This window comes from Galeopterus variegatus, unplaced genomic scaffold (genome assembly GCF_000696425.1).
Source record: "Galeopterus variegatus unplaced genomic scaffold, G_variegatus-3.0.2 Scaffold2453, whole genome shotgun sequence".
Taxonomy (NCBI): domain Eukaryota; kingdom Metazoa; phylum Chordata; class Mammalia; order Dermoptera; family Cynocephalidae; genus Galeopterus; species Galeopterus variegatus.
Window position 1 is genome coordinate 47663 of NW_007728564.1, and position 11385 is coordinate 59047.

General features: G+C 43.5%; 1 protein-coding gene and 1 pseudogene across 1 annotated transcript in view; one reads left to right on the forward strand and one right to left on the reverse strand.

The window, feature by feature from the left end:
• The first annotated feature begins 728 nt into the window (after positions 1-728).
• Positions 729-1703, forward strand: LOC103597887 (annotated as a pseudogene).
• A 4771-nt stretch (positions 1704-6474) lies between these two features.
• OSTM1 (osteopetrosis associated transmembrane protein 1) overlaps positions 6475-11385 on the reverse strand; it is a 108130-nt gene continuing 103219 nt past the window's right edge. The window contains exon 9 of the mRNA XM_008581765.1: positions 6475-6612. Within this exon, the coding sequence (XP_008579987.1) occupies positions 6475-6612 (138 nt within the window). The remainder of the gene's footprint in view (positions 6613-11385) is intronic.

Genomic DNA, 11385 nt, shown 5'->3' on the forward strand with positions numbered 1-11385 from the left:
CAATTACCTCCCTAGACATTGCATTAGAGCACAGATACACTTAAACTGGAATTATGGAAACTCTCTTTTTTCAGGCTATAATGTATTGTTTGCTACGTTACTTAAGAATACGCAATTCGGCTATAGAAGAAAGAAAAACACGTTAGATGGATAAAACACATTGTCTTAACTTAGGCTATTATAATACAATATCACAGATTAGTGGCTTAAACAACAGTCATTTATTTCTCACAGTTCTTGGGTCTGGAAAGTACCAGATCAAGGTACTGACAGTTTTGGTTCCTGGTAAGGGTCCCGTCTTCCTGACTTGCAAACAACCACCTTCTCGCTGTGTCCGCACATGGCGGAGAGAAAGAGCTCATGTGTCTTTTCCTTTTCTTAGCAGGACACTAATCCCATTGTGGGAGCCCCACCCTCACAGCCTCATCTAAATCTAATTACTTCACAAAGGCCGCACCCCCAAACACCGTCACACTGGAGGTCAGGGTTTCAATACAGAAATTTGGGGAGCGAGGTGGGGAGAAACAGTCAGTCCATACCACTTGCAAGGAGTGTCCAGCGTAGATAAAGACAAAGCAGTGCCTAGTGAGAGACGAAACGTACAGGACGTGCTAAGCACAGGTAACGATTGCGCAAACGGATTCTGATTTTACGTCAGTGCATAGGGGCGGGGCGTGTGAGGTCATCGCGCGGGCGGCCGGGAGGCTCGGGCGGTTTGAACCAGACAACACGGAAGCCGAGCCGGGCGCCGGCGGTGGACTCGGTTCCCCCCACAGCCCCGAGAGCCGAGGATGGCAGTGAACGTACACTCGACGTCAGTCACCAGCGATAACCTGAGTCGACATGACATGCTGGCCTGGGTCAACGAGTCCCTGCAGCTGAATCTGACAAAGATCGAGCAGCTGTGCTCGGGGGCTGCCTACTGTCAGCTGATGGACACGCTGTTCCCTGGCTCCACTGCCTTGAAGAAAGTGAAATTCCAAGCCAAGCTAGAACACGAATACATCCAGAACTTCAAAATACTACAAGCAGCTTTTAACAAGATGGGTGTTGACAAAATAATTCCTGTAGATAAATTGGTAAAGGGAAAGTTTCAGGACAATTTTGAATTCGTTCAGTGGTTCAAGAAGTTTTTTAATGCAAACAATGATGGAAAAGACTACGAGCCAGTGGCTGCCAGACAAGGTCAGGAAACTGCAGTGGCTTCCTCCCTTGTTGCTCCAGCTCTGAGTAAACCAAAGAAAACTCTCAGCAATAGCACTGCAGCTCCACAGAGACCTATTTCAACACAGAGAACTACTGCAGTGTCTAAGGCTTCTAAGTCTGGCCCCGGGGTGGTGCAGCAGAACCCTGGTGTGGGCAACAGGGAGGACGAAGCCGCCGAATTGTTGCAACAGGTCAACGTATTGAAACTCGCCGTCCAAGGCTTGGAGAAAGAGAGAGATTTCTACTGCAGAAAGCTAAGGAACATTGAATTGATTTGCCAGGAGAACGAGGGGGATAATGACCCTGTATTGCAGGGCATTGTAGACGTTCTTTATGCCACAGACGAAGGCTTTGTGGTACCTGATGAAGGGGGCCCACAGGAGGAACAAGAAGAGTATTAACAGCCTGGAGCAGCAGAGCAACATCCGAATTCACTTCAAACCACGTGCTGTAAAATTCTCCCTTTTATTACTCTTAGAGGACTCACTGGTTTCTTTTCAAAAGCAAGAAGTACCTCTTCTTAAAGTGCACCCATCTATGTCCCCTTGTGTGTTTTAAATAAATTCAATAAATTATAGGATTCGAGGAATCAAATCCGGTTCATAAGCCTTTTTATTCCTTGACCTCTGAGAAAACTTTCCTGGTAGTGAACTTGGAGTCTGCCATTCCTCACAGCACACATAACCTGATTTGGGGGATAGTTAAAGCAGCCTAAAATCTATCTGATATTTCTAAACATATTTAAGGTGGAAGTAAAATTTTAAAAAATTTTTATTTATTAATTATTATTTTACATTCTAAGATGTTGTGGAGCAGTTGGGGGAGGGGGAGAGGAGAAAGGGGAAGGGAATAGGGTGGGAGAAGGAAGATGCGGGGGCATGATTGAGGCCCATGGCACCCCCCTCATTCTGGCAGGGAAGTCCAGTGGGCTTTCGGCGGCAATTTGGTTGTGGCTGGGGTAGATATGGAATGCAGAGGATTGTGGCTAAGGCCCTCGGCCCCACCCCCCACCCTGACTTGAGACCCCAGGGTGCTTCCAGCAGTGGCCTGGTGGTCATTGCTGGGCTGAATGCAGACGTTGGGGGGACATGGCTGAGGCCCTTGGCCTTCCGCCCACCCCAGCTTGGGAGCCTGGGGGGCTTCTGGTCCTTCTAGGTTTTATAGGTGTTCTTTGATGGTGTTAGAACTTTAGTGGTTAATATCAAAACTTAGCCTCTGCTCTATGGGTTTTTTGTTTTTTCTTTCAGTTCTGTGTTAGATTATTCACTGTTTCCACCACTTAAACTCTACAGTGGAATAATTTGTTGTCCTGTGCCTACTTCTAAAATTGGGGAACTTCCTGTGGGGACCAGTGCTTGAGCCCTGTTGTTGAGCTAAATTGCTATTTTGCTGTTGATTCTCTGGGGAAGGCTTTTTGTGCAGCTCAGGTTTTAATTGTTGACCTTGTAAGCACTTCTGGGTCTTGCGAGGTCCAGTACACCTGAGTTGTATGGAAACTCTTATCTAGGCTTGAGTCTTTTCAGCAAACTGCTCCCCCTGCAGTTCTATATTCCTGACCAGTCTCTACCGAGTTGTGCTGTGGAGGTCAGATCAGCTGTCCGTTCTGGGCCCCAATGTTCCCCCAGTAGGCCCATGTCCACCACCCACCGCACTCCAAACACTTCCCATGGGACGGGCCATGCGCTGGTCCCTCGTGATGACTCACTGGCCTCTGAGGGGCTCCATTTTTCAGTTGTCCATGGCCCCTCACTCCTGTTAGTGGTCTTGCTGGCCTGGGGGCCACCAGGGCCCTCTTCTCCCCTGCTGCCTTCAAGCACCATCATATGAAGGGCACAGCTGTGGTTTTTACGAGCTCTTGCTCCATGTGCTCACCAGGGCCAGCCTTGAAATTGCCAAGGCTCAAATTGGTTGGAGTGGTCTCTTCTTTGTCTCATCATGGCTTCTCTCACCTTCATGAGCTCCATAGGTCTCTCCTCCTCTTCTCCTGATCTCCATCAGCCCCACCTTGGAAGTCATTGCTTTTTAATACTTGTAAATTGGTTGATTGTGGGAGAGGTTGATGCTGGGGACTGTCTGATCTATCTTGATCAGAAGTCTTTGGAAGTAAAATTTTATTCTTGAGTTTCCAAACCAAGTCAGTTTGTCTAGTCAAGCCCCTTCCAGGTAGCATGATTGTTTATGTGGTTACAGAGAAAGGGGGAAAAAACAAAACTTTATGTGAGAAAGGGAAAGGGATTAAGAGAGAGAGGCACATCGCCTCATGATTCCCATTCACTCATTGATTCAATAAACAATGAATCCCCACCACGTTCCACTTATTGTGGTAGAGTTAGAGTGTTGAATAAGCTAGAGTCCTACCATCAGGGAAATTTCTTTCTTCAAGAGGCCCCAGATGCATGACACCCAAATAAGTGAGCTAAGTGAGAGGCATTTATAAAGGGTCATGGGAAAGAGACGTGGGTGTGGAAGCATGTGCTAAGGGGTGTGTGTATATATAAGAAAAATGAAGACCTCACAGAGAAAGTGTCATTTTAGAAGTCTTCAAGGAGGAATAGGAGTTTGCCTGATGGACAAACAACCACACTTTGGTAATCCATTAAGGAGGGATGATTGCAAGCAAAGCCCCAGGCATGCGAAAGAATGTGAGTGTGGAACATGGAGGAGCATGGTGTGAATGGAGCATGGGTATGGAGAGGGAGAGGCAGGTGACCACGCTGTAAAGGTGGGCCAAATAGCGTCCCAGGATGAAAATTACATAGGCTTCATCCTAAGCCATCCTTCCAGTTACTCAACATAAATAAATAACAGTATATTAGAGCTTGCAGTCACCCTTGATTCCTCTCTCTTTCTCTCTTCTTCCATTCCTGTAGCATGTCCTGTTTGCTTGACCTTCATAGAATATGCTCCACCTTCAAAGAATACCTTTAAAGAATCCAGCCACTTCTCACAACCTGCAGGATCCACCTTGGTCCAGGTGACTGTCATCTCCCATTGGATTTCTGCAATTGCCTCTGAACATCTCTCCCCACTTCTGTCCTATCCACTCCTCCGCAGCATTCTACTCAACCCAGTAGCTAGAGTGATCTTTTAAAAACTGAACTTAGATCAAAACTCTCCTCTGCTGAAAACCCTTCAAAGCTCCTCATCTCACGCAGAGTAAAATCTGAAGTCCTTACAATGCCCACAAAGTTGGACATTCTCTCCTCCGCCTCCACGTCCTGCCTCTCATCCTCGCTCCATTCCAACCACACTGGCATGCTCCCTCCTAACCACAGGACCTTTCTTCACCCTGTCATTCCCTCTGCCTGGTGAGCTCTTCCCCCAAGTCTCCACTTGGTTCCATCCCCCACTTCCCCAGCACCTGCTCAGTGTGCCTCCTCACAGAAATCTCTCTTAACCAACCTACTTAAAGTAGCTCTGGTCTTCCCTGCCCTCACTTGCTTTCCTTTTCCCTGTAGTACTTCTCACCACCTGACACACTACACACTTAGGTATCGTTTGTCTCCCCTACTAGAATGTCAGCTCCACAGCCTAGGGATGTTTGGATGTTTGTTCATTGCTGAATTTCCAGCACCCAACACAGTACATGGCACACAGTAAGTGCTCTGTAAATATCTGGAGGAGGGAGGGAGGGAGGGAGGACAGTAGAAGTGTTGTAAGCAGAGGAGTCTGGTGATCATATTTATATCTTGGAAAGGTCCCCCTCAAGAAAGCTGAGACCGAAGCAGGTAGTTGGGCAACAGGTAATAAAATCCCGCTGCAGAGAAGAACTAGATTCTAGAGATATTTATAAACAGAACAGAGATCAAAAGAATGTTTACAGACTGACTGACAGATTAGAGCTAGCAATAAAGAGTAAATAAAATTCAATTTACCCAGCAAATACGTAGTGAGCATTTGCTATAGGCAAGGAATCATAAGAGAAAGGGATTAAAGTATAGATTGTGCCCCAAGGGGGTGACAATCAGGTAAGTAGCGAGCATGCAAGAGAAGTTTGGTACAAGTGCTGGGACAGTGGGAGAGGAAAAGACTTGATTTCCATCAGTGGGGAAAATTAGGGAAGTCATGGGGGAGAGAGTACCTAAGCTGGGTCTTGAAAATGGGTAGAATTTCAAAGACGAAGACTGGAAAGAGTAGTGTGGTGATGTGTGACAGATTTTGAATTTCACCATCTCTACCATCACCTACATAACTTTTGAGAGAGTTGCTAATGATATGAGAACTAGTTCTTTCTATACCCCGTAAAATAAGATAAAATTTTAAAAAGAAGGTGAGGGACACAGAAAAGCAGAAAGGAAAAGATAGGATAATCCACCACCTGAATAATTTTGTCCAGAACAAGTGAACCATACCAATAAGATTTTGAGAAAACACAGCCAAAATCACTTCCTTGTTCAGATGTGTCACAAAGGGAACGACGACAACAAAAATCCTCCAAGCAAATAACTCTGCTGACTCTTGGACTTCGACCTGGGAGAACAATTTTCTGCCAGATTAATACTATTTTACAGGCAAGTTAAGATCCTTGGTAAGCAGGATTCCTCCATAAAGGCTGACAGTCATGCCGGCTTGCAGAGCTTGCCCACATTTTTAATAAAACTGTCAGATTAAGCCATGCTTGGCTGCAGTATATTATTAATACAAATTCTTAACTGTCAATTAGTTAACTGGCTAGTGAAAAGAACCTGGCTTATAAGATTGTTGCTAATGAATATAATGCTTTGTTTTCCAGCACAACATATGCTTAGATTGTGTAATTAGAAGAAGGGGCCCCTCCCTCCCCACAGGCAGAACATGTGCAGCTGAATAAAGGAGCTTATTATACCTGTAAGGGGTCAAAGTCTGTGGATCTGTGGCTTACGGTATTATGACAGATTACAAAATCACCCTATTATGTTAGTCAATCTGTTTCCAAGCACCTAGCAGGGGACTAGCTGGGCACTAGAAGCTCTGAAACAGGATTCCCATTGGTTTTCTTCCTGAGGTCTTATGACGGGTCAGCTGTTGTTGACATCGACCGGCAGCTCACATGTCAGTCAGAGCCTTTATGTCTGACTTCTGCTCTGTCACTGCCAAGCTCTCCTCTGAGAGTCAGCCTGTGCCTCAGGCCAGCTCCCAAGAAAAGCCAAATGAGTGTGAAATCCACAGGCAGCCCAGTCATTTGTGCTAGTGAAAGAGAAGAGGAAGTGGAACACTTAAACCCCTTGTGCCCTTTGTTTCTGACTCTCTCCCCTGTCCTTTCCCTATCTCCCTTCATTTTCTCTTCAACTATTTTCCTGGTTCCTCGTCCCTCTTCTTCCCACCGTGGGAATATTCCTTCTTATAAAACATATTTACAGAGGACAGCGGCGAGTACAGACCCATCTCCTCCAAAAGCCTTTGTTTGAATTCAATGGCCACATGTACCTACAAAACCATTCCAAACTCAAGAGGTCAAAAGATACTTGCATGATACTTCAGAGAAGTGCTTTTAAGGAAAGTGAATTTCATTACCTCAGCAGAGTACTCTTCAAAGTTTTCCTCCCTTAAATGTCTACTTTTCCAGAAGTGTCCTGCCATTGGCAGGATTGTCTGTGTGGGAAGGCAGGGGTGATTGTCTACATTTCTGCCACCTCCAGCCTCTCTGCCTAGTTTCTGCAACTGTCCAAACAACCCAAAGTTTATGAGGAGGTAATTCACTGGTGAATGTGACATGTCAAATCATAATATTTATAAGACTTAGTGAGTAGGAATAAAACCACAATTTTTCTTGGCCAGCCCATGGCTCACTTGGGAGAGCATGGTGCTGACAACACCAAGTCAAGGGTTAAGATCCCCTTACCAGTCATCTTAAAAAAAACAACAACAACGCATGGTGCTGACAACACCAAGTCAAGGGTTAAGATCCCCTTACCAGTCATCTTAAAAACAACAACAACAACAACAAAAAATCTTAAAAAAAACAACAACAACAAAACCCCCACAATTTCCCAAGTAGTAATATCTGGAAGAAAAATTTTGAAAACTATATCCGCAGGAGCTTCAGGGAGCAGAGCTGCTTCCCTAAGGTAGAGGAAGAGTCTGGCTCAAGAGGGAAACCAATATTCACTGCTGCCCCATTCATTTAGGAGCCACACTGCTTGGAAGACACAGCTACTTTTCATTAATGAATACTTTTTAGGTGACTGTTAGGGACCTATGGTAAGGCAAGAGATGAAAGGAACCTGGACAGACCTAGGGGATAAATGGTGTCACCCAGAAGGGCTCTGCAGTTATAAATGAGGAAGCAAAAATTAAAAAATTATAATAATAAAATAAAAATTCAAAATTCAAAAAAAGAAAATAAGTAAATGAGGAAGCAGAAACTGAGCCCATTAAAGGGCTTGTGTCAGTCACATCTGTAGTTGATGGTTTAGTGTTATTTTCCCCCCATGTCTTCTACGTATCCTTATGGCTCCTATAACTTTATTTAATGGTTCTATTAACCCAACATGCCATTGGATAGCACCCTCTTTGTAAAGAAGCCTGCGTGGTTCTCCAGGGTTTTTACCTGATGTGTATAAGATGTTCTCTAACATGAGTGGAGAAGGGAAGTCGGGGAGAGATCCACTGTAGGTAGTAAATGGAGGAACTGGGTCCTGAGACATTTGAAACAAGAACAAGAGCTTTTGGTGTATTGCAAACAGCAGGAGCTTTGTCATTAGAAATATTTGATTCATGGCTTTTGCTTACTAGTTGTGTGACCTTGAACAAGTTACTGAACTTACCTGAGTCTCAGTTTCATCATATATAAAAATGAGTATGAGTATAATCAGAACTACCTTGGGAGAAAACCAATGTAAAAAATGCCCAGGGCAAGGTCTAGCACATAGCAGGAACTCAGTAATGGGTTTTAAAAATCATTATTAGTTTTGAAACACTGCACTTTAGTGGACTCCAAAGTGTCCAAGCTTCCAAAGATAAGGAATTCAAGAAACATTTAAACATTTTACATTACAGAACAATGCTGCTGAGACTGCTTCATGTGCTAATGAAAAGCTGTGTCCTGGGCAATTTATGAAAAGTAAAGCACCTCATGTCTTCCCCTATTAGATTACAAGAGCCTTAAAGAAAGGAATGGCATCTTTCTTTTTGCTACATCCCCAGCACCTACCATAAACAGGCACATCATAGCTCCCAATACTGCTTGGGTATTATCTCATTGAGAAATTTAAACTGATGTGTGAAAAGCCCTACTAACATGCAACCTTTCAGAATGATGGGAAACATTATAAGGGACTATCAGAGTGCAGTCCAGGTTTAAGAAGAGTTCCTATTAGAAGCAATGGCCTTGGCTGATGAGTCTTTGTGTCTTACTACCCACAGTGATGTTCCTGGGGGCTTCATTCCTGGCAGAGATTCTGAATCCAGTTGACATTGTAATTGCTCAACCTATTACTATTTGAACAATAGCCCACAATCCTAGAGCTTGTTTTATTTGTTAATTTATATATTCAACAAATATTTATCAAGCATCTGCTACATGCCAGTTGCTCTCTGAAATGCTGGGGATACCTGTGGTGAACAAGACTAGCAAATTCTGATGGAGTTTTACCTTCTAGAGGGAGGGAAGATGCACAGACAACAAACAGTAAGAATTAACTCAATAATTTCAGATCTTGGTAGGTACTATGATGGGCTAGTGACCNTGGTGCTGACAACACCAAGTCAAGGGTTAAGATCCCCTTACCAGTCATCTTAAAAAAAACAACAACAACAAAACCCCCACAATTTCCCAAGTAGTAATATCTGGAAGAAAAATTTTGAAAACTATATCCGCAGGAGCTTCAGGGAGCAGAGCTGCTTCCCTAAGGTAGAGGAAGAGTCTGGCTCAAGAGGGAAACCAATATTCACTGCTGCCCCATTCATTTAGGAGCCACACTGCTTGGAAGACACAGCTACTTTTCATTAATGAATACTTTTTAGGTGACTGTTAGGGACCTATGGTAAGGCAAGAGATGAAAGGAACCTGGACAGACCTAGGGGATAAATGGTGTCACCCAGAAGGGCTCTGCAGTTATAAATGAGGAAGCAAAAATTAAAAAATTATAATAATAAAATAAAAATTCAAAATTCAAAAAAAGAAAATAAGTAAATGAGGAAGCAGAAACTGAGCCCATTAAAGGGCTTGTGTCAGTCACATCTGTAGTTGATGGTTTAGTGTTATTTTCCCCCCATGTCTTCTACGTATCCTTATGGCTCCTATAACTTTATTTAATGGTTCTATTAACCCAACATGCCATTGGATAGCACCCTCTTTGTAAAGAAGCCTGCGTGGTTCTCCAGGGTTTTTACCTGATGTGTATAAGATGTTCTCTAACATGAGTGGAGAAGGGAAGTCGGGGAGAGATCCACTGTAGGTAGTAAATGGAGGAACTGGGTCCTGAGACATTTGAAACAAGAACAAGAGCTTTTGGTGTATTGCAAACAGCAGGAGCTTTGTCATTAGAAATATTTGATTCATGGCTTTTGCTTACTAGTTGTGTGACCTTGAACAAGTTACTGAACTTACCTGAGTCTCAGTTTCATCATATATAAAAATGAGTATGAGTATAATCAGAACTACCTTGGGAGAAAACCAATGTAAAAAATGCCCAGGGCAAGGTCTAGCACATAGCAGGAACTCAGTAATGGGTTTTAAAAATCATTATTAGTTTTGAAACACTGCACTTTAGTGGACTCCAAAGTGTCCAAGCTTCCAAAGATAAGGAATTCAAGAAACATTTAAACATTTTACATTACAGAACAATGCTGCTGAGACTGCTTCATGTGCTAATGAAAAGCTGTGTCCTGGGCAATTTATGAAAAGTAAAGCACCTCATGTCTTCCCCTATTAGATTACAAGAGCCTTAAAGAAAGGAATGGCATCTTTCTTTTTGCTACATCCCCAGCACCTACCATAAACAGGCACATCATAGCTCCCAATACTGCTTGGGTATTATCTCATTGAGAAATTTAAACTGATGTGTGAAAAGCCCTACTAACATGCAACCTTTCAGGATGATGGGAAACATTATAAGGGACTATCAGAGTGCAGTCCAGGTTTAAGAAGAGTTCCTATTAGAAGCAATGGCCTTGGCTGATGAGTCTTTGTGTCTTACTACCCACAGTGATGTTCCTGGGGGCTTCATTCCTGGCAGAGATTCTGAATCCAGTTGACATTGTAATTGCTCAACCTATTACTATTTGAACAATAGCCCACAATCCTAGAGCTTGTTTTATTTGTTAATTTATATATTCAACAAATATTTATCAAGCATCTGCTACATGCCAGTTGCTCTCTGAAATGCTGGGGATACCTGTGGTGAACAAGACTAGCAAATTCTGATGGAGTTTTACCTTCTAGAGGGAGGGAAGATGCACAGACAACAAACAGTAAGAATTAACTCAATAATTTCAGATCTTGGTAGGTACTATGATGGGCTAGTGACCAATAAAGGTGGATTGGATAAAGGTGGCACTTCCTTCAGGTAAAGTGCCTCAGAAAGGCTTCCGTGGGGAGGAGAAGGAGCTAGTACAAGAGGGGAGGGCATTCCAGCTCAAGGGAACAGGCGAGGGCAGGCACAGTCTCTCGAAGCCAGTAATTGCAGGAGGAATGTGAGAAACGGAATGGGCTGGAGCATAGCTAGTGAGGGAAGAGTGTTAAGAGATGAGCCTGGGAAGAGTAGATGGGGCCAGTTCACAAGGTCCATGCAGGCTAGGCCTAGTGAGGATTCAGGCTGAGCAAAGGTCTTAGGGTTTCTCTCACAGTATGTTTGGTGGGTACTTTCCATTTGTGTACACTCTGGGCCTTCTGCAGGGTACCAAGAGGGCAATCTGTACCATAAGAAGTGTAAACCTGTTCCTCAGCATTCAAATGATGAAAAATCACTGATCAGTTGCCCAAGTAAAAAAAACCTTTGCTCTACAAACCACATAATATTATGAGCTATTACTCTTAAGTCAGTCTTTGTCTATCCTAGTGAGACACAGGCTCTATGTTCTCAAGCCAAACTTAAAGACTGAATTGGAAGCAGCCCTCTTTTAAAACATTTTATCAAGAGCAATCTCTGATATTTAATTTTTGTCCCAACTTTATTTTTTTTAATTTAATTTAATTTAATTAATTTATTTATTTTGGTGTCTGGCTGATAGGGGGATCTGAACCCTTGACTTTGGTGT